Below are 27836 nucleotides of genomic sequence, written 5' to 3' on the forward strand. Positions count from 1 at the left end.
GAGCATGGGGCCATGAAACAATCGGCATCCACAAGGTGGGCGAGAGGTCAGGGCAGCATAGGAGGCTGTCAGCACCACTGCTACCAGAACAGCTCTCAGAAAGAAAAGACCCGAGTAACCGTGGTTTGCCTTTAGGCGAAGCTACTTGGTGTCTGTGCTACTCACGTTCACAGCCACAGGACCCATCTCAATACCCCACACAGGCAACATGAAGGTTGGACACAGAGACTGCTGTGGGCCCTGCCCCGTGCTCTCCACTCAGGGAGCATGTTGGGAGTCCCTCCCTGGGACACCGCACCTCACTCCTGGCCATAAAGGTGGGCTTTAATATTTTCTTTTCTTTTTTTTTTTTTTGAGACAGAGTCTTGCTTTGTCGCCCAGGCTGGAGTGCAGTGACGCGATGTCAGCTCACTGCAACCTCTGCTTCCTGAGTAGCTGGGATTACAGGCATTCACCACCACATCTAGCTAATTTTGTATTTTTAGTAGAGACGGCGTTTCACCGTGTTGTCTAGGCTGGTCTTGAACTCCTGACCTCAAGTGATCAGCCTGCCTCAGCTTCCCAAAGTGCTGGTATTACAGGTGTGTGCCACCGCGCCCAGCCCCTAATACTTTCAAATAAACAAATGGATGTTGTCATTGCTTTATTACTCATCGTTTCCAAGCAATATTACATATATAAAAGTCATTTTAAAAACAACCAGGTTTGCTAGAAAAGTGTTTTTTCTTCGAATCATGGATTTCCACACTATTCATACCTGGAGTCCTTTATATTAAATATATTATTTACGCAGGCACTAGCAAAAATTGAAGAAGTTTTGAGTTCTCTACTCCATAACCTCCACCTTCCCACACTCCCACAAAAAAATCCCACCCTTTTGCTATTATATGGGTTATTAACATTAAAAACAATAGGAAAATACACAGGAATTTCATTTGGAATCCCTTTTCCCTATTTTACATGTCTGGAGATGTTGGCTTGGTTATGAATTCAAAAGTTCTCCCAGAGTTCTTGATGATGATTCATAGAGAAATCTGAAACACAAATAAAGAAATATTTAGCTACAGAAAAAGTGATTAAATTATCCAAATGTACATTTTCAAAACTATAATCTAAATATGGTTTGCAGCCAGATGCATTTAAAAACAAAGTTGAAATAACCTATAAATGTTTCACTAATTGTTTCTCTGATGTCAAATGGAGTCAGAATCCCCACAGGAGTCAGGACACACGGCACTGGACCACAGGCTCCGGCTGACGGTGGACACCAAGCACTGCCAGGCAAGGAAACGTGCGCACTGGGCAGTGTGCCATGCTGGTGAGCAAAGAGGACATAGGCTCTTCCTTTCCAGCACCCACAGTTCTCAGCCTATTTCTCTATTACACAAGAAAACAAGATAAAAACTATGTGACCTACCAAGACACTCTACTACCATGACATGTACCTACTGCCTCTAATAACCTGAGGCCTTTAGAAAAACCTCACTTTCCCACTCCCCTGCATCCCTGTCCCTCAAGGCAAGACTCTTTCTCCTCATGTCCTCCCCAGCCCCACCTAGGCCGTGGCTTTGGCTGAGATCACTTGAGTACTTTCCCTGCCAGACGTTGTCCTCACTTCCCTGGCAGTGTGCCTATTTTAAAAATCACTATTAGACAGGTAGCAATATCACTGTTCCTTTAAATACACGTATTTACAAAGTGTGTGGCTCACCATGACTTCCCTTTTTTATTGTCCCACAACTCCTACTTGGTTCCAATGCATGCTTGTTTGATGACAGTGCACTCCAAAGTAGTCTCCTCAGAGAAGGAATACAGAAAAGCTCATCTCTGAATTCCTCCTAGACACAAATATATCTACCCTCCACTCCAAATGATATCTCAGCGAGATTTAAAACTCTTACAATCCTATTGTCTTCCTGTGTCCAGCACTGCAAGTGAGACTCACGTCTACCTGGTCTTCCCCTTGGGAGAAAGACTGCTGTCTACCACAGCGCCCTGTAATGTCAATGCGAGTCACATGTGTCATTTTACATTTTCCAGTAATCACATTGAAAGAGATCAAAGAGTACAATGGATCAAGACCTTGTTTTTACTTTTTTTTAAAGCAAAATTCATCTTAATATATTTTATTTAGCCCAATATATCCAAAATGCTTCAACTTGTAATCCATATAAAATTACTTGTGACATAGTTCATATTCTCTTTTCCATTCTGTCTTCAAAACCTGCATGCACTTTCTGTGAGGGCCACACTCAGCTTAGACGCACCAGGTTTCAGGTGTTCAGCAGCCACTGTATTGGTCTGCATGAATCTAGAAAAATTTTAAGATTTTCTCTTTATTCCTGGAATTTAGGAATTTTATCCATAATTATTTAACTGTGATTTTTTTCCATCAATCCAGAATTTAGTGAAAGAAAAAAGGGAATCTGTGTATCTTTCTTTAGCTCTGGGGAATTTTTTCCTATCACTGTTGAATCACTGTTTCTCCTTGATATTAGGTCTCTCAGGCCTTTTCCCCCTCTCATGAGGAGAGGTCACCATCCTCGTGACCTCTCCTCATGAGTACTTATGTTCTATGTTCTGAGACATCTCTCCAAATTGATCTTTCTGGAATTTGACTATCAACAGCAGTGTGTCTGTGACACATTAGCTCTAGACTGTCCTTTTGGGGTTACAGTCGACTCTTCTTCAAAGATTCTTATTACTCTCCCACCACTATCACTCTGGAAGTGCCTGGGTCACCCTCTGTGTGGTTATTTCTGCCTGTGTTGAACTAGGGGCGAAGGCACAGCTATGTGGAGGCCACCACACAGTGACACAGGAGACTCTGGGTGCCCCATAGCTCCTTCACTCTCCCAGCCTTGCTGGGCCTCTTCTAGACCTGCTGCCTCAGGGTCTCCTGCCCATTCCCTGAGTCCCCCAGGAGAAGAGAGTGCTCTCTGTCCACAGCCCAGGTTCTGCCCACCTGTCAGCTCAGCAACTGCTTGGCTCAGCAGCAGTGCAGCCAGAGTCCAGACAGAGAGGAACAGGGCCCAGGAAGTCATGAACCCTCCAAAATCTAAAATTAATTTTTTTTTTTTTTCAGAGAGGGTCGTGCTCTGTCACCCAGGCTGAAGTGCAGCAGTGAGATCACGGCTCACTGCAGCCTTGACTTCTTGGGCTCAAGCAATCCTCCCAGCTCACCCTCCCAAGTAGCTGGGACTATGGTGCACACCACCACATCCAGCTGATTTTTTTGTAGAGATGGGGTTTCACCATGTTACCCAGTCTGGTCTTGAACTCAGCTCAAGCAATCTGCCTGCCTCAGCCTCCCAAAGTGTTGGGATTACAGACACCATACCTGGCCTAAAATTAATTTTTAATTACTCAAAAATAATATTGTCTCCTTAAGTGAGCATGAATTTAAAAATACTTTAGAGAAAAATGTTAAGTTAAAAGTACAGTTAACCCTCACTATCTGTGGGAGATGTGTTCCAGGACCCACCAGATACTAAAATCCACAGACGCTCAAGTCCCTGGTGTACTGTTTGCATATAGTCTACCCACATCCTCCTGTAAGCTTTAAATAATCTCTAGACTACTTACAATACCTAATACAAGGTAAATGCTATGGTAATAGTTGTTATACTATATTGTCTATATACTATATTGTCTATATTGTTATACTATACTAATAGTTGTTATACTATATACTATATTGTTTATACTATATTGTTATGCTATATTAGGGAATAATGACAAGGAAAAGTCTGTTCATATTCAGTACAGGCACAACCATCCATTTTTGTCCCAAATATTGTCAAACTATGGTTGGCTGAATTTCTGAACGTGGAACCCATGGATACGGAAGGCCAAGTGTTCTCATTTACCAGGTAGTAAATAGCTACTCACACTGACCTAAGTCTAGACTGGCAACAAGAATGACTCTTTATCATTCTCCTTTAATAGACAAGCTAACTGAGGCAGAAGTGGTAAAGCAAACTGCCCATGACTACTCAGCTGGGAAGGGCAGTTTGGGTTTAAATCCGGGTCATTTTTCTCCTGCTACTGGTACACTACTGCAACACTAAAAAGATATTCCACTATACTTCAAATGTTCTCATTCTTCTGTTACCTGAAGAACTGAACACACTATGTTGACCAGAGAAATAAGACCTACTAAAGAACAAAATGAAGGAATTTTAAAGTTGGAAGGGACAGTGACAAAAGCTTAGACAAAAAGCTCCCTGGGCCAGGTTTCTCCTGCTGTGTGTAACAAGACACGCAGACAATGTGCAAGTCCCCTCAGCACTAACGTCTGTCAAATGTGTCAAATACGAGGACTCAAAACTTTGCCACCTTTCCTTCCATCTATGTCAGGTCAGGGTCACATGTTGGTGATCACAGCCACAAGAAACACAGGCAGAATCAATTTTCTGAGAAAAACAGTAAGATAAAAAGACAATGTATGTATTTATTAAAGGGTGGTTTTATATATAAATAGTTTTAAATTACCCACACCAAGTTCACTGGGTATGGATGATAGAAGCATACCATTAAATAAGCTATAAAAAGCATCTAGCCCCAAATTCGTTTAAAAAAAAGGACTGTTCAAATTAAAGCAGAATAAAATGAATTGGTATTCATTTATCAATACCTGATAACAAAAGTGAGGCCACTTTTTCAGGGAGTGCTCTTTTCCTTCAAGGTTTAATGTTGGCACTTACATTACTGTACTATTAAAGTTGCCTGCAAGTACAGGCACAATTAATATCGGCAAGTAATTTGCCTGTAATATGATTAGTGGGGAAAATTCATGAGGTAACACAAACCTTAAGAAATATATTATTTATATTTGTAATTTATTTCAAATTACAAATTTATTACTATCTTGATACTATTTATGAAAGCAATAAACTTAACATACTTGACATTTAAATGCACCAGTGCACTGGCAAATGCACATTGTTTCTCCTCGGAAAATGTCCAGTTTACAGGATGCTATACGGGACGAGGCAATGAAAATGCAATGAGATGCCGATTTTTATTTAGCACCCAACAGACCAGTCAATAGAATACTAACCCTGAAAACCATATTAGTTGTTAAGAAAATGTGCACTTTTAAATCAAGCTCCACTGCCTAAAATATTAATTGGAGCAAGGGGTTCCCAGACTCTTAAAGCTGTTTACTTGTTTTAATGTCTCTAGTGCAACATTAAATCAATAATATTTTAAAATACAGTCGTAAATCTTAATTGTTTATCTTCCATTAGATTGATTTTTCTTGTTTCATCAATTTGTCAGATTGATTTTTTTAGACACTGGTTTCTCTATAGTTTGCTTCTTGCATATTTAGGTAAGCGGCCAGTATTTCACAGTCCCAACCTATTTATTTTCTAAGATGTTTCCTTCTTAAAGGGAGGAGCTCTTTTTTCCATCTGTGTATCAGCTTAGTAGAGAGGATGGCATGCAGGTGAAGAAATAACGGAGAAACAAAACACTCCATCCCCAGTGTTCTGTGCATGTCCTTTTCCACATTGTAAGTTCTGAATTTCTCAGGTCTTCTCTTCTCTCAATGTAACTAACACAATTCAAGTAGTTAGCCTGAAACTAAGTATAAGTGGAAATGCAAGGCATTCCTAATAAGAAACCAATGTTTCTCTTCCATCTTCAGAATAGTGTACACTATTCTATATCCAAATAAGCCTTGCTTGGCAACATTATTTCTTTTTTTTTTTTTTGAGACGGAATTTCACTCTTATTGCCCAGGCTAGAGTGCAATTACTCTATCTCGGCTCACTGGCAACCTCTGCCTCCTGGGTTCAAGTGATTCTCCTGCCTCAGCCTCCCAAGTAGCTGAGATTACAGGCATGTGCTACCATACCCAGCTAATTTTTGTATTTTTAGTAGAGACGGGGTTTCTCCAGGTTGGTCAGGCTGGTCTTGAACTCCCGACCTCAGGTGATCCACCCACCTCAGCCTCCCAAAGTGCTGGGATTACAGGCATAAGCCACTGTGCCTGGCCAACATTATTTCTAATAAAGAAAAATGCTTGGACTTTTGAGGTTGTTACTACATCCTGTGAAAACAATTTAACATTCTTACAGTTGGTAATTCTGGTCATCTTGTTTAATCTTTGTGTCTAATGAACCATTCACATTGCCACTTATTTTCTGAAATGCACAAGTGCTCCTCTGTCATCCCCAAATCAGACCACTGCCCTAAAAATAAGCTCCTAAGACCAATAGTTTGTTGGGTTTCTCCTCTTTCTCCTCTTCTCCTCCCCCCACCTTCTTCTTTTTAGACAGAGTCTCACTCAAGATTGTAGTAGCACAATCTTGGCTCACTGCAAGCTGCGCCTCCAGGGTTCACTCCAGGGTTCACGCCATTCTCCTGCCATTCTCCTGCCTCAGCCTCCCGAGTAGCTGGGACTACAGGCGCCCGCCACCACGCCCGGCTACTTTTTTGTATTTTTAGTAGAGACGGGGTTTCACTGTGTTAGCCAGGATGGTCTCGATCTCCTGACTTCGTGATCCACCCGCCTCAGCCTCCCAAAGTGCTGGGAGGGTTTCTTCTTAAAGTATATAGTTGCAAAGTCTAACCTGATTAAAACTAGCATAGTGGACACGCAATCATTTTTAGAATAAAATACATAATTGAATGCATTTCATTCACTCAGTCACTAGAAGCCCAAACCTACCCACCTGTTTTACTGCCCAGTTCAACATCCCATCACCATGGGATGCTGGAAAACCACTGGGGAAGGAGGGGACTTTCTCCAGGTTTCTGTAAGGCCCCCCTTTCTCCAGAGGACTCTGACAGCACAAGTAGCACGCCAGACAACTATGCCCACAAGCCCCCACCCGATCCGAGCCACACACAGGAGCCCACAGTCCTCGAGAGTAGGCTTTCCAGCTCTGGCTCCAGTAGCTCCCCCAGCACCTCCCCTGGGACGGCTCCACACCCCCCAGCCCACCACCCACCCACATGAGTGGATGTCCTCAGGTCCCACAGAAGGCTGCTAGCCATTTCTTCCATGTAGGAAGCCAGGTCTCCCTCGGGGGGCAGGGGCTCCTTCCTTCAGGGCGCTCACCTGGGGTTGGAGGTGTTCTCTTCATCTGCTACTCCAGTATTCTCTAGACTTCTCTTTAACTCTCACTAGCCAATAACCCATCGTGCCAACTCCCTATAAAAATCCCTGACACTCAGCCGGGCACGGTGGCTCACCCTATAATCCCAGCACTTTGGGAGGCCGAGGCGGGTGGATCACTTGAGGTCAGGAGTTCAAGACCAGCCTGGCCAACATGGTGAAACTCCGTCTCTACTAAAATACAAAATTAGCCGGGCATGGTGGCGCATGCCTGTAATCCCAGCTACTCAGGAGGCTGATGCACAAGAATTACTTGAAGCTGGGAGGCAAAGGTTGCAGTGAGCCAAGATCGCTCCACTGCACTACAGCCTGGATAACGGAGGGAGACTCTGTCTCAAAAACAAACAAAAAGATCCCTGACACTGAGCTTTCCCTATCCGAATCACTGCATGGTTTTGGTCTCCTCCTAGAACCTGACAAACACACAGAAAAACATTGTTTTTTGTTTGTTTTTGAGACAAGTCTTGCTCTGTTGCCAAGACTGGAGTGCAGTGGCGCAATCTCAACTCACTGCAACCTCCGTCTCAAGCGATCCTCCCACCTCAGCTGCCCATGTAGCTGGGACTATAGGCACATGCCACCACACCTGTCAAATATTTGTAATTTTTGTAGAGACGAGGTCTTGCTGTGTTGCTCAAACTGGTCTTGAACCCCTGAGCTCAAGCCATCTGCCCACCTTAGCCTCCCAGTGTTGGAATTACAGACGCGAGCCACCATGCCCAGCCAACATTGTTATCTCAGTACCTGACAAAGTGGACTAAAGACAGACCCTTTATTAAAATAAAAAGGTCAATTAATCAAGAACATATAGCAGTTCTAAACTTATATGCACCTAATAACAGGACCATAAAATATATAATGCAAAAGCAGTCCTAAATAGGATACTTGGACAAATCCACAAGCATAATGAGAAATTTAACCCAAGTCTCTGTAGAATAACTAACAAAAAATCAGTAAATACATAGAAAAGTTGGGGTAACACAATTAACAAATGTAAATTGATCAGGTGGCACTCCACCTCTCTAAAACACACACTCCTATGCACAAGCACTCACAAATGCTGTGTGTGAGCCACAGAGCCAGTCTCAAACGTACAATAAAAAAAGACAAAAAAGAAATGGTGTTAAAAGCCACAGTAAACATAAACATCATTATCAAGCATAAAACCACACACACTTTGGTTTTCATCTGGACAATACCCAAAATTAGACTGAGGTGTTGGGGTGGGTTGATACCTTCAAACAGGGAGAGAGGGGCCATGTTCAGGAGGTGTATTCTTTGATTTAGGTAGTGACTGCATTTTTTTTTTTTTTTAAGACAGGATCTCACTCTGTCACCCAGGCTGGAATGCAGTGACGTAATCTCAGTTCACTGCAGCCTCAACCTCCTGGGCTCAAGTGATCCTCCCACCTCAGTCTCTTGAGTAGCTGGGACCACAGGCGCATGCCACCATGCCCAGCTAATTTCTGTATTTTTTGTAGAGACAAGGTTTCGCCACATTGCCCAGGCTGGTTGCGAACTCCTAGACTCAAGCAATTCACCCGCCTTGGCCTCTCAAAGTGCTGGGATTATAGACATAAGCCACCGTACCTGGCCTGTGACTGCATTTTATGACAATTAATTCAGTGGTACACGTATTATTTACATTCTTTTCCATATGTATATCTCAATGAGTAAATTCTATTCCATTAAAATTAATAAACAATGAATGAAAAATCACAAGCCATTTTGTTAATAAATTTAAAAATCTAGATCAATGCAAGAAATTGTAAATTACCAAAATTTATTCAGGCAATAATAGAAAATCAGGCCTGACTAATAACATAAAAGAAATAGGGAAAAGTCATCCCAGAATTCTGGGGACATGTTGTTCCACAGCATCGGACGTGATTTAAACGGCTCCACAACACTGAAAAGGGAAAAGTTACCTTCTAATGCTGAGAGCAACTAACACTGAAAGCGAAACTGGTAGAGGTCCTCCTAAAAACCAAAACCAAAACCAAAACTACAGAACAACCAACAGCCATAGAATCTTATCTGAAACCTAATGCAAATATTCTCAAATAAAATATTAGCAAACAAAATTCAAAAATGAGGCTGTTTTGATAGAACGAAATATCCAAGAACTGTGAGACAACTGTAAAAGGTGTTAACATGTATAATAAAAATTTCAGAAGGAAGAAAGGAAGAGAAGAAATATTTGAGACAATAATAACTGAGAATTTATCCAGGAAGCTCAGAGAATACTGAATAGAAAAAATGCTAAAAAAAAAAAAAAAAGAAAAGAAAAAAAGAAAGAAAATCACCCCTAGGCATATCATATTAAACCTACAGAAAATCAAAGAAAAAGTACTGAAAGAAACCAGACAGGGAAAAATACACCTTATCTACAGAGGAACAAAAAAGAATTATATCCTATTTCTCAGATACCACACGAGCCAAGAAGAGAGTATAGTGAAATGTTTAAAGTACAGAGAGTGGCCGGGGGCGGGGGCTCACCCCTGTAATCCCAGCAATTTGGGAGGCTGAGGCGAGTAGATCACTTGAGATCAAGAATTCGAGACCAGCCCGGGCAAACTGTCTCCACTAAAAGTACAAAATTAGCTGGGTGTGGTGGCGACATGCCTGTAATACCAGCTACTCGGCAGGCTGAGGCACAAGAATCGTTTGAACCTAGGAGGTGGAGGTTGCAGTGAGCTGAGATCACACCACTGCGTTCCACCCTAGGCAACGGAGCAAGACTGTCTCAAAAAATAATAATAAATTAAATAAAGTACAGAGAGAAAAAAATTCACCAACTAGAATTATAAACTACACAACATTATCCCTGCAAAGAAATAAAGAAGAAATAAAAGACTCCCTGACAAACCAAAATTAAAGGAATTCGTTGCCAGTAGACATGCCTTGAAAGAAGCATTAAAAGAAGTTCTCTGGAGGGAAGGAAAAGAATATAGGTGTCAGGATATTTGGATCAACACAAAGAAAGGAAAGCATCAAAGAAGGAGTAAGTGAAGGTAAATACTTTTATTTTTCTTATTCTTAAATGACCTAAGATGTAGTTTGTTTGAAATAATAATAGCAACAATATATTCAATCATATATGCTTGTCTGCTTATACCTAAGCAAAATGAATGACAGCAACAATACAAGGAACGAGAGGCAAGGATTAGGATTATTTTGTTATTATAGGGTACTCACCCTACCTGCAAAGTGGTATAGTGTCATCTGAAAGCAAACGTGGACTAGTTATAAATGAAAACTCCAACTCTAAAGCAACCACTAAGAAAGGTTAAAAAAAAAAAGTATGCTAGTAATGACAATGGCATCATAAAATGTTCAGTTAAAACCACAAAAGACAAAAAAGGAGTGGAAGACAGAAACAGGAACAAACAACAAGGGGAACAAACAGAAGACAGTAACAAATCTAGCGGACATTAATCCAACTACATCATTAACCACAAATAGAAGACAGTAACAAATCTAGCGGACATTAATCCAACTATATCATTAATCACGTTGAATATGGCGTATATGCACCAATTTTAAGACAGATTGTCAGAGAAGATCAAAAAACATGACCCATTTATATACTGTCTATTAAAAAAACACTTTAAAAATAAAGACACATATAGATTAAAATTAAATTAGCTGGGTCTGGTGGTGTGTGCCTGCAGTCCTAGCCTGTTGGGAGACTGAGGCAGAAGGACAGATTGAGCCCAGAAGTCCAGGAGTTAGAGCCCAGCCTGGGCAACATAGCGAGTCTTCATATCTTGAAAAAAAAGGAAATGAATGGAAAAAGATATACCATGCTTACTCTAATCAAAACAAAGCAGGAGTAGTAGTATTAATTTCAGTCAAAGCAGAATTCACAGTAAGAAGAATGATCAGAGATAAAGAAAAGCATTACATAATGAAAAGAGAGTAACAATCATCAATGTGTGGATCCAACAACAGAGCATCAAACTATGTGAGGCAAAAACTGACAGAACTGCAAAGAGCAACAGAGAAGTCAATTATTATAGCTGCAGACTATAACACCCTCTGTCAGATCCAACAGGTAGAAAATTAGGAAGGACACAGTTCAACCCAACAACATTGTCAACTGGATATAATGGACATCTAAGACTACTTCATCCAACAACAGTAGAATCCACATTCTCCTCATGCTCACGTGGAACACTCACCACGACAGAACACATTCTAAGCCATGAGACACACCTCCACGCATTTAAAAGAATGGAAATAATACAATGTCTGCTCTCAGGCTACAATGCAATTAAAACAGAAATCAGTAACAGAAAGCTGGAAAAATCCCCAAACACTTGGAGATTAAAACAACGCAACTAAATAGATCAAAAAGGAAATCACAAGAGAAATTTAAAATATTTTGAACTAAATAAAATGACAGCACAGTTTATCAAAATTTGTGGGATGAATAAAATGAAAGCAAGAATGATAGAAAGGCCAAACATGGTGGCTCACACTGGTCATCTCAGAACTTTAGGCCACAGGAGGATTGTTTGAGCCCAGGAGTTCACGAACAGCTTGGGCAAACATAGACCCCACCTCTGCAAAAAAAATTTTTTCATTAGCCATGCATGGTGGCACGCTTCTGTAGTTCTAGCTACTTGGGAGGCTGAGATGGGAGGATCGCTTGAGCCTGGGAGGTTAAAGCTGTGATTGTGCCACTACACTCCAGCCTGGGTGACAGAGCAAGACTCTACCTCAAAACAAAAAAACAAAACAAAACAAAACTGATGGAAGAAAAGGACAAAAGAGAAATAGAAAAAAAAAAATTTAAATGTGGGATGAAGCAGTGCTTAGAGGAAAATTTATAGCATTGAAAGTACATATTAGAAAAGAAGAAAAATCTAAAGTCAATCATCTAAACTTCCACCTTAGAAAAATAGAAAAAGAAGAGCACATTAAATCCTAAGTAAGAAAAACAGAAACAGTAAAACCTAGAGCACAAATCAATATACTTGAAAATAAGAAATCAACAGAAGAAAATAAAACAAAAAGCTAGTTCTCTGAAAATATCAATAAAAATCGATAAACCTCTAGCCAGGCTAACTAAGCTCTTCAGCTTCCAGAGTAGCTGGGATTACAGAAGCGTGCCACCACACCAGCTAATTTTTGTATTTTTAATAGAGACAGGTTTCACCATGTTGGCCAGGCTGGTCTTGAACTCCCGACCTCAGGTGATCCACCCACCTTGGCCTCCCAAAGTGCTGGGATTATAGGCCTAATGTTTTTGTTTTCAGTAGAGGTTTTACCATGTTGACCAGGTTGGTCTCAAACTCCTAGCCTCGTGAGATCCACCCGCCTTGGCCTCCTAAAGTGCTGGGATTATAGGAATGAGTCCCTGTGTCCAGCCTAATTTTTGTATTTTGTAATTTTTGTAGATGGGGTTTTACCATGTTGGCCAGGTTGGTCTTGAACTCCTGGATTACAGGCGTGAGTTACTGCGCCCAGCCTACAAACCAAATTTTCTAGTAAAGTGAGCATTAAGTGTATTGTGTCTATAGTACAAGCCGACAGTCTATAAAAAGCCACACTTTGGAAGTTTATTCACAAATTAGCAGTTTCTGATTTGGAAAACCTTTCTCCAGAGGAAGCAACTATGGAGAGTGGTTTGTTTCCCAGGCAAAGGTGAATTTCCTAGTGCAGAGCTTTACAACGCTTCACCTATTTAGCTCATAAAATAGCGAGAAAAAATTATTTGTGGTTGATCTAAAAGTCAAACACAATCCAAAACAGAGTCTACAGTAAAATGCAGAGCATACCAAACAGCACACAATAGCAGAAACACCTAGCTGGAAAGCAGCCCTAGGAATACACTGGTAGCCTGCAGGCTCTGCACAGCAATGGGCTGTCCAGCAAGGGGGAAATTACACACATTCAGAGGCTCTGGAGGGACCGCCCACCACCATGTAGGTATTTGTCCGCGAGGTATCTATCCTTGGGAAATGCCCATGGTTTCAATAATGCAGCAACCACCAAAAATAATGTCTGATTTTAAAACCATATAAAATACATTTGTATGCCCTCACTTTTCTACAGCAGAATTTTGCAAATGACAATTTCGTTTTGTTTTTGAAGACAGAATTAGCAAGTAAATTAAACATACCCTAAAGGTCTTTGCCAACAGAAACGTTTTTCTCTTTACAGTCCCTAGTCTCCTAACCACCTGGTGTAAGCAGCAGAAAGGAAAACACAACCTCATGCAGACCCAAAGAATAATGAGCAGTTTTAGATGATCACATCTGGTGAATATCTCTGCTTTACCTTTCAATGCTATCCTCTTCCAAAGTAATTTCCATGAATGTCTTTAGTTTTCTGTGAACAGTGGCTGCAACCTCCCTCACTTTTGAACTTTTATGTTTACCTGGGAAAATTATATTAAAAGACAGAAAAGATTTTAACATCACTACACAAAGACAAACATTCCGCTACACACGTGGTCCAACTTCCCTAAGCTGGGCCTCCCTATCTTCCCTTTGAAGTAACCTACATACTGACCTGCGGAATAGTAATTCTCCCTTCTATACGATGTTGTAAAGATCAAACAAACATTTACTGGGAAGAAGAGTTCAAATGGACCTCACCCCATGAAGCCATTAGAGGAAAGGTTATGTCCATGCCAGCAAACCAATCCTGTTTCAGAGTCCTTCCTATTTAACTATCGCAGGTAGTTAAGGATGTACTAAGGGCAAGGCACCTGGGAGCATCCAACATCTGTCCTCAATGTCCTCCTGGTGGTGATCTCAATGCAGGGGGAGTCCCTGAGGGAAGTCTTTTCTTATGCTCAGCCTGGGTCAAACTAGTTAAGGAGTATTCTTATCAATCTGCAGATATCCTATCCATTTAGGCTTACAGGGAGAGTTTGTTTCAATAGGAGCACTCCCTATCTACAATGTATCATCTTTGAAAATGATTTCAACATTAGTAAAACTGAGCAAATAACACAGAAAGGTAAAGGCAGTCAGCCTGCAGGGATGTTACTACATTTATACTGAGCTAAGCATCTTATACATATCTCCAATTATTTTTCCAGTACTCTTTGAACTGCTAGGGATATTCAGAATAGGCAAGACTAAGACTTATGAGAAATAGTAGATAGATCAAATATTAACACCAAAATATCCATCATCAACCAAAATAAATTCAGATTTTAAGATACAGGTAACACATCAAATCAATAGAAATTCAATGCTGAGGCACAGAGAGGAATACTTAAATGGGTCCAGTGGCAAAAGGTGAAAACGAATAGGACCTCTACCACTGAAGAGTGAGCAAGCTGACACAAAAACAGATGCAGGGTGGGCTAAGGAGAGGAAGCCCAAGTGGACAGCACTGTGTCCAGCACATGAGAAGGCAGGGAGTGGAAAGGCTGGGGGACACTTGAGCTGGCCAGGAGTAGCCGAGTGCAGGGGCTGATCCCCAGCATCCCATGACAGCACCTGTGAGGTACACCAGCCACCTTCCAGATGACGGGGGGGAAGGTAACCAACCTGCATTAATAACCAGGATAATATGCACAGCAGCCGTGAGGCACACAATGCCTTCAATATCGTCAGAAGCCACACACGCCTTTAATTCATCCAAAAATGACCTGCAAAACAATCAACAAACGTCAAAATTACTGGATCGTATAGAACCTATTATAGCAAAATAAGTACCACCAAGGTTCAACCACAGCCACAAACCCCAGTTTGCAGGAGACATGGGAAGCTGACTGAACTTGCCCCATGCTTTTCATGGACAGCGTGCCAGATTGTACAGTGAGACATTAAAACTAGAGGATGCTGCTGGGCACAGGGATGCTGTGCTGAGTGAAAAAGGTTACTCTGTATACCCTCAATGCACACAGAAAAGATTTAGTATGTTGTTGAAAGATGACTCATAGCTGCTAAAGATGGTGCTTTTAAAATTTTTCACTGAATGTATCTGTTATTAAAATTCGACAGGTACCAGACATCTGTAAAGCAATTCCCTCTGTAACCTGTCAGCCCTGCATGCACCACAGCAAACTCTGCAATTCTGATCAAGTGACATATGGACTAGAAAATGAGTAGCAGCTGCATGTTCAACGAAAATGGCACCGGTATTTAACCTTGTCAAGTGTTTTGAAAGCACACTTGGTAAGAAGTATTTTATGAAACATTAACATTCTATGTTCTCCCTTAACTGAATTTCAGTTATGAGAAGCATAACTAACCAGAGACTATTTAGACGGATATTCTTTACAGAAAGTTAGAATTTTTCTCTGTGTAAGTTTAATGTAAATATTTCTAATTACTGATAAAATGGAGAGAAAATTATATGAAACATTTTTCTCATAGAAAAGAGTGTAGCTTTGAAAACTTGAGAGTAAAAGGAATAGAACAAAAGCTGCTGAGAGCTTACAGCCACGATGAGAGTTTCAGGACAGTAAAGAGAAAGTGATTACCTGACCACATTCGAAGACTTTATTATTATTCCTATTAAACACCTTGAAAATGGTGGAAGATCAGAAAGATGCTCTGGAGGGGTTAGCTCTTCTATGTCAGAAACCTAAAAAAGTTCCAGATCACAAGTTGTAAACAGAGACTAGGCTCCTCACTTGTAAATTACCCTGCTTTGGGTGTTCTTCAACACCTAAGAAAAACTTTCCAGAAATTCAAAAGAATTATTTTTATTACCTGTTGAAATGTCTACAATAATTATGAATAATCTATTATTATAAACATAAGTGTGCTGGGCGTAGTGGTTCACACCTGTAATCCCAGTGCGCTGGAAGGGTGAGGCAAGAGGATTGCTTGAGGCCAGGAGTTCAAGATCAGGCTAGTCAACATGACAAGACCCTGCCTCTATAATAAAATTTTAAAATTAGCCAGGCATGGTGGTGCATACCTGTAGTCCCAGCTACTTGGGAGACTGAGGTGGGAGGATCACTTCAGCCCAGGAATTTGAGGCTGTAGTGAGCCATGTATCATGGCAGTCCAGCCTGTATGACAGAGATCCTGTCTCAATATGACAAAAAAAAAAAAAAAAAAAAAGCGAAGGTGCTTATTCAGTGAGACAAAATAAAGAAAACAGACATGCTACTCAATGGGCCTTTTGTCAAAAAGTCTTTATCTCGTTATCGTCTACTGTAAATAATGTGCTTTTATGCTAAATAAATTTCACATTTTACTCCTGTCTAAACTGGTGTTTCTCAGTCTCAGCACTACCGACCTGACCAGCTCGTTCTTTGGGGGATCGGGGGCCTGTGCTAGGTGCTGTTGGAGGCTGAGCAGTTTCCCTGGCCTCCACCCACTCAATGCCAGGGGCACGTTGCCCACCCCCTCACCCAGCTGTGCCAAACAAAAATGTTCCTATACATGGTAGTGTCCCCTGCAGGGCAGAACCCCACAGTGAAGTACTGTAAGTTTAGAGCCACAAGGCCACCTGCCTGGACCTGTGCTCTTAATTATCAGCCTTTTGAGCTTCAATGAGCCTTTCACCATGGAGGAATGAATTCCACAAGCTCCTCAGAAAGTCCAGAATTCCTGCTCCAGGTGGAAACTTAATGCCTTTGTTTTCCACCTGTAATAGCTGAGGCATGAATATGCCTATCCCACCCTGTATCTCTCCACCACTGTATTTGGCTCAATTCTTGGCTATCTTAGGAGATTTCATTTAGGGATGACTAGACAACACTGCTTTTTTTTTTTTAAGAGACATAGTCTCACTCTGTTGCTCAGGCTGCAGTGCAGTGGCGCAATCACAAATCATAGCTCTCTGCAGCCCTGAACTCCTGCTTCAGTCTCCTGAGCAGCCAAAACTACAGGCATGTACCACCATGCCCAGCTAATTTTTAAACATTTTTTAATAGAGGCAGGGTCTCACCATGTTGCCTAGGGTGGCCTCGAACTCCTGGCCTCAAGCGATCTTGCTGCCTAGGCCTCCCAAAGTGTTGGGATTATGGTGTGAGCTACCGTGCCTGGCCTAGACAGCACTTCCAATAAGTCTTCCCACACTTCCTCTGCTAGTATTATAATACAAATTTGAAAATTTAAGTCAATCATCACTATATATCAAATAGCACTGTTTCTCATGAAAATATTTTACATCTTAAAGTGATTGCTGTAAATGCATTTCTTAAACAGTGAGATAAAAGACTATTGACAGATTAAAACAAAAATAACAACAGCATAAGGGATGGGAGAACACAACTGGAGATTCCTACCATGCAATGGACAAGCATAATTTCTGAAGGTACTGAGACAAGTTAAACATGCATGCTGAGATCTCTAGAGAAACCACTAAAAAAAAAAATTACACAAAAGATAATATAAAGTCAACAGAGATAAAATGGTGTAGTAAAAACACTTGATTCATCAAAAAAGTGATAGGAAAGAAAAAAAAACCAGAAAGACTAATAGAAAAGACAGACTGATAGAAAAGAAACAATTAGGCCGGGCGCGGTGGCTCAAGCCTGTAATCCCAGCACTTTGGGAGGCCGAGACGGGCGGATCACGAGGTCAGGAGATCGAGACCATCCTGGCTAACACGGTGAAACCCTGTCTCTACTAAAAAATACAAAAAACTAGCCGGGCGAGGTGGCGGCGCCTGTAGTCCCAGCTACTCGGGAGGCTGAGGCAGGAGAATGGCGTAAACCCGGGAGGCGGAGCTTGCAGTGAGCTGAGATCCGACCACTGCACTCCAGCCTGGGTGACAGAGCAAGACTCTGTCTCCAAAAAAAAAGACTTTATTGATAAAAAACAGATGGTGAGCCAGGTGTGACCCATACGCCAAACATATTTTTTAAATCATTTTTAGCTACACAGCTCACTGGAATAAACAAATCCTAGTTTTTATTCTATTGTGTATTCTAGTAATTACTTTCCAAACCAAAATGATCTCCCTTCAAGCTTTAAGGAAGGCCTTAAATTCTATTTGATGTTTTAGAATTTAGTTAACATCTTTTTATTTGTCATGATTTTATATCACAAAATTTATGATGTAAATATTAAAAATGCATATAATTCAATGACCTTCCCTGTCAGATTTTATCTTTTCATACAGAGAAGGTCTTTTCTCTATACGAAAACATGATTTTTTACTTTTCTTAAGAGGTGAAAAGAACACCCTGAATATTCCACGTGGGAAAACACCACTTTTTGTTTTGCCTTGAATTATCATCCTGATTATATCACTCTTTAACCAAATAGGCTAATAACTTCTGTATTAATAATGATCTTCAATTCATCTACAGCTACTGTAGGAAAATAAGATAGTCAGTAATAATGAATAAATTGTCTGTTTAAACTGATATTAGCTACATTTTTTTTTTTTTTTTGAGACGGAGTCCTGCCCTGTTGCCCAGGCTGGAGTCCAATGGCATGATCTCAGCTCACTGGAACCTCCGCCTCCCGGGTTCAAGCAATTCTCCCGCCTCAGCCTCCCGAGCAGCTGGGGTTACAGGTGCGTGCCACCATGCCCGGCTAATTTTAACTTTAGTAGAGACAGGGTTTCATCATGTTGGCCAGGCTGGTTTCAAACTCCTGACCTCATGATCCACCTGCCTCGGCCTCCAAAGTGCTGGGATTACAGCCATGAGCCACTGCGCCCAGCCTAAACTGACATTAGAAGGTTGACTATCCTAGCTTAGAAATGAAAAACAGGTGGGGGAGGCTAATAACATAACATGCAAAGATATGCGAACTATTCCACAAAAGCAGTCCTAGAGTAGTCTTGTATTCTGCTCACCACTGATTACAACTACTTCTGTCCTTTTAGGAGGGAGAATAATCTTAAGAAACTTATCAACTCATTTAAATCTCCTGAATGTAGCATAAAAGCATGTTTAAATGTAAGGACTACATTTCTGTTTTAATCAAGAGTGATAACATCCTTGGTACATGTTTCACAATAGTCACACGAGTCTAAAATACTAACTAGCTATCAAACTCTGAGGTGTAGCTGCTAGGAAAGTACACCACTCACTCAAGTTTGAAAATTCTTAAAAAATACTTTGAGAAACGTAGAGAATGTGCTGCTAGTAGAAACACCATCTTGTGTCATCAATAAGAGGCACAGCAGTTTCAGGATTAAAGCACTTCACCTTCCGTAGCTGGTGACTTATCTCAACCACAGGTCCAGCGATCAGAGTAGAAAGTACACCCCGGTGCACGGGGGTGTCCGTGTGCCAAGACTGAACAGCAGTAATGAACTCATGAAGAGGCCTCTGAACAGAATAAAGCAGCTACAAGAAAACACATACATCACTTTTAATGACTAAAAACCATGGTTTTGAAAAAAACAAAACGACACTTTAAAATCAGTATTCTTACTATCCTCCCCCAAGACTCGAGGAGTCACTGATGTCGTTTGCCTGCTACCAATGCCCACGACATTCCATTCCCAGGCTGACTCAAACCTCCCACGCACCACGGCCAGAAGATGATAGACGGGACCAAAGCCCACTAGGAACTTTCCCTAAAGCCCAGAACAACCCTCAGGAATAAGGAGGGAGAGAGGCAAAACATCAATGACATTAAAATAAGGCATCAGCTATGAGGCAACATATGCTGACTAAAGCTACACAGGTTTGATGGGAAAACTAAAGGTTTTGGCACAAATTACATTACATAAAAGATCACAGACACTTGAAACGAATTCATCAAAAACAGGAACGTTTGAAATTAACTCAAATTGAACCAGACTAGAAAAAGTATGGCCAACAACCTTCAATGACCTCTATCAGCAAAGGACACTGAGTCTTCAATATTTCATAAATAGCCTCCCATTTAAGCATTTTTAAAAGTCTTCATTAAAAAATAATAGTTCATTGATATTTTAAGCTGCTACTTAGAAAAGTAATGGCTCTCCCTGATAACAACATCATGTGGTATGAGAACTGAAACTGACATGACATTATTTTTAGGATGAAGCAAATCTGGCATACAGGTTTTTTATATGAAATGCTTATACAATAATCTCACTTCACATCAGCTTTCAACCAGCAAAGGGAAGCCACAGGCCCCTTCAAGGTCTGTGACTCTCATTTCCAACCTGGAGAAGGTTAACATAGGACGGGGAGGTAACTCATGATAGAAATTAGCATTTCACCTGGCAAGATGTCTGTCACTCTACAAGTATCAAAATTAGCATCTTTCAAAATAAGGGTATATTTTATTTGGAAAACTCTGTGATATAACAATTACGCACTCAGAACCTAGAGCAATCAGTCCTCTGCTTCCTGTCCTGCCGTCTGGTCAACCTGAACTCATGGGATCCTGTTCTAAGACCACTGAGTAGAATCTAACAGCTGGAGCTCCCGCCCTTCCTGCCTCCAGCCCATGCACAGGGGTCACCATCTCTGTCTCAGTGTATCCACCACGGGGGACTCCCACACCAGGCTCCCACTTTCTCAGTGCTCCTCCCCATGGGGGACTCCCACACCGACTCCATCTCTCTCAGAGCACCTTGCCACCAGGGACCTCCCACACACCACTGCACGTCACCCGAGCATGAACAGCACAGCCAGGGCTCATGCCTCTGTGTGGGTGTACCCAGCCCTGAAAAGTCCATCTAGCGAACCCGTCCTGGGGAGGCCTGAGTACCCGAAGGCCTTCTTCCGGTTGCTTCTTGAAGCTCCGTGCAATACATTCCAACATTTTCTGAAATACTTTCTGGACTGTGTCCAACAGCATTGCAACTTCTTCATCTGAATCTGTTTTCTGAATCAAGGAACTTCCAGTTATCTCTTTCAGAATGTCAAGAAGTAATGAAACATAAAAAAATCCCTTCACTAGAAAGAAAATTGGAATATATCAGTTTTCTAATCACACAAGTTTGTTGAAATCATGACACATTTCTCACTTAACACATGTATATGATGATAACAAAAAAGAGATTATTACACTTTGGTATTTGTTGAGCCAATACCAAAAGCTAGGTTGATCAGGTTAACCTGAATTCTAATCAAAATGAATAAGTAAGTATGACATTTGTCCAATTTATAAAACTGATACCTTCAATAACAGTAATAGTGTATTAGACTTAGTCACTAAACTAAAAATTGTGTTCATTGCACATGTGAACACACAGAAGTTCAGCAGTGTGGCTCCTTCAACACCGGAATTAGAGAACAGTTGTTGGTTCTGTTCTATTTTTAGAGAACAGATATACCTATACAATGGCTACACTGGAGATCTAGAATTCTAGGTATAATTAGCTCCTCCACAAAGTAAATTTTATAAATAATAAAAGTAGATTTGGTCCTCATAGGAAAGTAATTCCTAAATGATAAGTTTAAAAAATAAATAATTTTGACTGTTTCAATCATTAAGCTTAAGTATAAAAGGCTGTTTTCACAATAGAAGTGAATTATAAAGAATTACACAGGCTGGGTATGGTGGCTCACGCCCATAATCTCAGCACTTTGAAAGGCCAAGGTAGGCGGATCACTTGAGGTCGGGAGTTTGAGACCAGCCTGGCCAAGATGGTGAAACCTCGCCTCTACTAAAAATACAAAAATTAGCCGGGCGTGGTGGTGGGCGCCTGAAATCCCAGCTACTCGGGAGGCTGAGGCATGAGAATTGCTTGAACCTAGAGGTGGAGGTTGCAGTGAGCCGAGGTCGCGCCAGTGCACTCCACTCTAGCCTGGGCGACAGAGCAAGACTTGGTCTCAAAAAAAAAAATAAAAATAAAAAAAATAAACAAAACAGCTAAAGTAAATAATATTGGTCTATTTAATATTTACTCTTAAACTTTGGATCTGTTAAACAAATGATGGATGATTTTGCTTATAATTAGAGATTAACTAAGACACTGCCCAGTACCCTGGCTCCAGTGTTCTCCTAGCATCTACTTTCAGTTGCAATATCATAAAGAGAGATACACTGGGGGTGTCCACACACACACAGACCCCTCTGGAATCTGCCATGAAGATATTTAAGGCTATGGGAAAGAGACTCCAGATGGATCCACTAGAAATTGGACTACCAACTTAATCTAATTCTCAAAACTTAATGTTGAATTTACTAAATGTTATCATTTTCAATCTCTTCTAGCAAAATAACTAGGCTTAAAGAAATGTCAACATCAAATGTTGAGGCTTTTACAGATCTCAGTGAGAATCAAATGCAACACTGGGATATTGGGATACTCACTTAAAAACCATCCAGAAACAGGTTTACGCAGCAGTCGGCTACACCACAGAAGCGGTGGGGTGGGAGGCTGGCCGTCAGGAGTTAAGGAGTAGGGGCTAGGAGCTAGGGGCTAGGAGTCAGGGGCTAGGGACCAGGGTCCTAGCTCAGCAGTACTCTTCTTTACCAGACTGTGATCAGAAGGCCAAGGAGATATGGAATGGCCCCAGGTGCATTCCCCCTGGGTTCGCCCCACACCCTTTCCCATCATCATCTGATGTGACTTGAGGGCTGTCCTCTCACTCACTATTGCCATGGGTTACCCTGTGCTAATCCTTTCCCTGGGGTAACAGCAACTTCCAGGGGTCCTGGTGGGGTACCACCCAACAATTCCTGACTCACGCCCCCACCCACAGGAGCACATGGCCAGAGCAGAGCCAAAAGGTGATGGTTTCCCACACAGATGCCAGGAAATAGCCACTAGCCCAATCCACAGGGAAAGTCAGCCTGGCAACGAAGCTGACCACAAGGAGAAGCAGAATCCCAAGGACCCTGTCACAAACTCTGGATGCAGTCATATCTGACCCAGAAACACCTTTGAATTTCCTGGCTGCATCACCCAAAAAATCCCTTTTTTGGTATACACTAGGTTGCATTATAATCAGTCACTTAAAAGTGAGAGTTCTGAGTTACACAGTAAAGGAGGGAGGGAGGGAAGGACTGGTTCTGAGTATTTATTGCTCTAAAACAGCCCTGACCGTACCTGTTTGCATGATTCCAAGACTCCGCTGTAAAAGTTGCATCTGAAACTGATGGTCACCAAGGCCTACCATAACAACATCTTTACACACAGTCAGGTAGGTCTGTAAGAGACAGACACAACTTAGCAACAAAAGCCATTTAGAAAAAGGGAGTAAATCCAGCCTCACAAAGCTTCTCCTATCCATGTGCTAGTTATCTTACAAAGCAGATTTTTACAAAGATGTTTTATAAAGGAATTTTCATAACGATACATTAATTCTTGCTGTTTTCATAATAAATCTAGAGACATATTTTATGTAATTCTACAAACATAATTGAACACCTGTTACATGTAATGTGTAAAATTACACTAAAAGTATGAAGTTTATGCTTTGCAAAAAGATAAACTCTAGAAAGTTAGATAAATGTTACTGTAAGTTTTTAAGAATTACACTCATGTCTAAAATTACCACTCTAAAGTAGAAAATGAAATCTTGAAACATAACAAATTTGGTAAAGAGAAAGGTTTCTGTGTCTTCAGACTTCTAACCTGGATAATTTGCTGATAAATGACCCTATGAAGCTTCAGATATTCTTCTTCTTGATCTTGAATAAATGATAAAATTTTGCTTTCTAACCAAAAGCCAGTGTCTTCCAAAATGGACAAATACACTTTTCCTTCTGAGCAGAACTGTCCAAAAACAAGAAGATAAATCAGTAACAAAAAGAGCACTGTGTATCATCCTAGCAGAGGGCCAGGAGCAGGCGCACCTTGTGCTGAAGATGGATGCTCAGCCGACAGTGGAGGCCAAAGGCTCGCAGGGCGGCCGCTTCACCGAAGCCACGAGGCTTCCCACCCGGTGTCTGCAGAAGTGACTCCAAATCTGCCTGGAACAGAAAAAACCCAAGGACCACATGCTGACTGACAAGGCATTACCACAGCCCAGACAGCAAGAATAATGGGAAGCATCTGATCTCAGGCGAGCTGGAAAGACCCCCGCTCTGGGGAAGCCCAGTCTCCGAGGACTCTGCGCCTGGACGTGAGGTGCTGACTGGTGTGGGAAAACGTACAGCCAGGTGAGCGGGCTCAGCTCACCGTCCACAGCCCCTGCCCTGCACACAGCACCACCCGTCCCCTCCCTGCCTCATGACCAGACCCGTCCTCCCCATCTGCCTGGCTCTGCTCTGCCGAAGCTTTGCTTCTGGTACAGTCACACTTGAGGGCAACGTAACAGGGTGTTCAGAGGGCTGGCTTCTGGAGGAGAGGAAGAGATGACGGCCTCCGTGGGACAGCTGGGAACATGATGGGTTCCCAAGAAATGTTCTCCAAACATTCCCAGAAAAAACTGCCAAGGACTGCAGGGACTGAGTGTCCACATGAAAGGGTGTGTGACATATCTCCTGCAGAGGGTGTGTTCTGAGAAACTCGGGCCATCCTCCTGAGTCCTAGCGCCCTAGCAGGTGCAACAGAAATGCGAGATTTCTGAACACGTGTCAACTGGGACTTGACTCCCAACCTTGCCCCGGCCAGGCTCCATGCCTTGTACCAACTGAATGAGGTGACATGATCACTCTCAATTCTGTTGCAGCCAGAACACTTGTATAGCACTGGAAATATGAAACCTTCACATCCTGATTTGCCACCACCATTATCATAGAAGACCACTCAACTCTCAGGGCACAGAGTTACCTTTGACGTTTCAAGGGCTTTCAAAAGATGATTAAGTTTCTTCCGAGGAGCAAAGAGCAAGCACTCGCGATTCTTTGGATGAGTCAGCAGATACTCAATGTAGACCAAAGCCAATTCAGGTTTGACTGGGCGTGTGTCATGGATCTGCACCCTACGTTTAGAAGCTGTGTTGCTCTGAAAGAAGAGAGAGAGAGACTGATAATGAAAACACATGTCCCTAGAAAAGCATATCACTTCTAATACACAGTTATCCTCACTCACCTAATTTTAAAGAAGCATGATGTTAACCTACCTTGGCCTGGGCATGCTCTGTGGGCAGCCAGTTGTCCACAAGCTCCAGAATGTGCCCCACTTGCCCCCAGGAGCAGAGGCAATCCAACAAAGTGCAGTAGCTCTTGTCCACAGCGCCCTCCTCCTGGCTTCTCAGTGTGGAAATCACACCACAGCTGACAAGGTCAGATGGAAAATCAGGTCGAGTATTTCAACAGAAACTCCCCCACTTTGTCAAAAGGTGAGGAAAACCAAGAAGCTAAAATCTGACGGTGCATGAGCCCTTGTTATTATATTAGCATTTTCATGCTCTCCAAGGCGGGAATAAATACAGTTTCCCACAATTGCTGCACAGCTGCATCCCACCACAAGACCTGAGACCAGCTCTGGACGCTGAAGGAGCAGGGCACAGCAGCCACACAAAGCCCTCATCCTTCTGTTTCTGTGCCATCTGCCACATTCTAGAGCAAGAGTTTCTACTTTTGAAGAACAATTTTTGTTTGGCATCAAAATACTCCTTTTTCTTCCATAAATGTGAATAAAACATAATTTTTACTGAGATAATCACCAACATTGTAGAGCTCTAATAAAAAATATTATGTGAGACACAAAAGCAAGCCACAAATGTAATTAAAATGTTCTAGTACCCACGTTTTAAAACACAAAGAAAACAGGTGAAACTAATTTCAATAACATAATCTTATGTAATCCAATCTATCCAAAATCATTTTAACATGTAATCAATATTTCACACTCTTCTTTTTGCACCAAGGCTGACTCCATGTGTATTTTGTACTCACAGCATATCTCAGCTCAGATGGCCAAAGCCCAGGTGCTCAGGGTCACATGTGACCAACGGTGGCCTTGTGTTCCAGAACCTCCCACACCAGGTGCTAAGAATAACCCCAGACATAAAATGGAGTAACAGTTTCAGTTCCATATATAGTCTCTTCTTTCATCAGTACCAACTTAGGGCCCACTGAAAATCACATCCTGGTATTTTCCCTACCACAGGGAGAGGGAAGGGCAGAAGGAAGAAGCCACAATGAGCTGAAAGCTAAATGTTTTGGTCTGCTGACATGAATTAATAACTCAGCACAGCCATGGATAGGATTGCTACTTCACTACCGCACCAAAGAACAGAGCAAATACCTGAATGGAGGGACAGCAGAGGCCGGCATAAAGGACATTAGCATGAATAAAGGGATCTTGCAGCGATCATCCTAAGAGCAAAAGGAGAAAAACAAACCAAAGCACATGTGAACACTATAAATTCTGAAAGTGTCTCTATGTAAACTCCTAATAACTTACTATCAAAGCTGCTCAAGAAGAACCCTGGTAGTTCTTTCCATGTTCAAAGGGAAGACTTACACCAGGCTCACGTTTGAGGGGCAGAGAAAATTACTTGGTAAGTGTTACAAAAGTTTTATATAACATTTTACTATTTTGCAAATGTTTATTAAGCACTTGCTATGTACCCAGTGCCAATCTAGACCCTGGGAATACGCCAGTAAGCAGGATGAAGAAAGTCATATGCTGTCACGAATTGAATCTACTTTAAAAAACGACACTGATGAAACAACAACAACAAAAATTAACTCTATGCACTTGGTACCCTGAACATTAATCTCAAGAGAAGGAAACTATTCAGAGAAAATGTTATAAAACAAAATCAGAATATCTTGAGGAAGACAGTCAAGTTCAATGGAAAAATGCAGCGGGGCGTGGTCGCTCATGCCTGTAATCCCACCCCTTTGGGAGACTGAGGTGGGAGGACTGTGTGAGGCCTTTATAGGCTACAGCAAGCATTCACTCCAGCCTGGGCAACAGGGCAAGAGTATATCTATTAAAAAAAAAAAAAATGTCCAGACACAGTCGCTCACCCCTGTAATCCCAGCACTTTGGGAGGCTGAGGTGGCTGGATCACCTGAGGTTAGGAGTTCGAGACCAGCCTGGCTAACATGGTGAAACCCCGTCTCTACTGAAAACTCAAAATTAGCCAGGCATGGTGGCAGGCGCCTGTAATCCCAGCTACTTGGAAGGCTGGGGTAGGAAAATAGCCTGAACCCACGAGGCAGAGGTTGCAGTGAGCCAAGATTGCGCCACTGCACTCCAGCCTGGGCAACAAGAGTAAGACTCCATCTCAAAAAAAAAAAAAAAAAAAAAGTAAGCTTTAAGGCTACTGAGCCAAATCCAGACCCAATCAGATTCTGTAGCCCAACAGCCGACACAGCACAGAGGAGAGGAGTTAAGCTCTCAGAGTCAGTTTCTTCCTCTGCAAAACGAACACAGAACTGTTGGAAGAACCAAAGTGAACTACACCACACAGAACCCCAGTACAGTACTTAGAGTGTCCTCAGTGCTTAGTAAACTGCAGCTATATTATTATTACTGAAACAATAAGTAAAAGGGGGTCCATCTACCCTTCATCAAGAACACTCAGTAAGAGGTACTCTTGGCTGGGAGAATGAGGACATGGTGAATCCTAAAAAATAATAGTAATTTTCCTGAAAATATATATGAAACAGAAACAGACCAAAATCAAAATTTGATTAGTAATTAATCTGCATTCACAGTGACCCCATCCTTACCCCCAACTAACAATAAGGGAAGAAAATATCTCGTTAATGTTACAAGTATACTGATAATGATGGCCAATTCCATCTGTGTGGCTCACCCATCATCTCTTTACTTAGAGAAGGAAGCAATTTTCCCTAGTGGTGGAGAGACCTCCTATAGACATACTAAGCATTAACTGAATCCCAAGACCCTCTAAGGGTTTCCAATACCCCAAGGCCACAACTGCCCTGTCCGCCAACCCACCTGGTGTCCTATATGGGCCTCTGTTCATATTCTGAAATAATGCTGGCTTCTCAGCCCCAGGTCA

General features: G+C 41.8%; 1 protein-coding gene across 1 annotated transcript in view; it reads right to left on the reverse strand.

The window, feature by feature from the left end:
* Positions 1-627: 627 nt before the first annotated feature.
* NCAPG2 (non-SMC condensin II complex subunit G2) overlaps positions 628-27836 on the reverse strand; it is a 59551-nt gene continuing 32342 nt past the window's right edge. Inside the window, 12 exon segments of the mRNA XM_017861677.1 lie at positions 628-1034; positions 13418-13517; positions 14644-14744; positions 15582-15685; positions 19221-19361; positions 20722-20909; positions 23012-23111; positions 23540-23680; positions 23761-23877; positions 24680-24853; positions 24972-25125; positions 26102-26172. Coding sequence (XP_017717166.1) covers positions 983-1034; positions 13418-13517; positions 14644-14744; positions 15582-15685; positions 19221-19361; positions 20722-20909; positions 23012-23111; positions 23540-23680; positions 23761-23877; positions 24680-24853; positions 24972-25125; positions 26102-26172 — 1443 coding nt within the window. The 3' untranslated portion in view covers positions 628-982.

This window comes from Rhinopithecus bieti, unplaced genomic scaffold (genome assembly GCF_001698545.2).
Source record: "Rhinopithecus bieti isolate Rb0 unplaced genomic scaffold, ASM169854v2 scaffold_60909, whole genome shotgun sequence".
Classification (NCBI taxonomy): domain Eukaryota; kingdom Metazoa; phylum Chordata; class Mammalia; order Primates; family Cercopithecidae; genus Rhinopithecus; species Rhinopithecus bieti.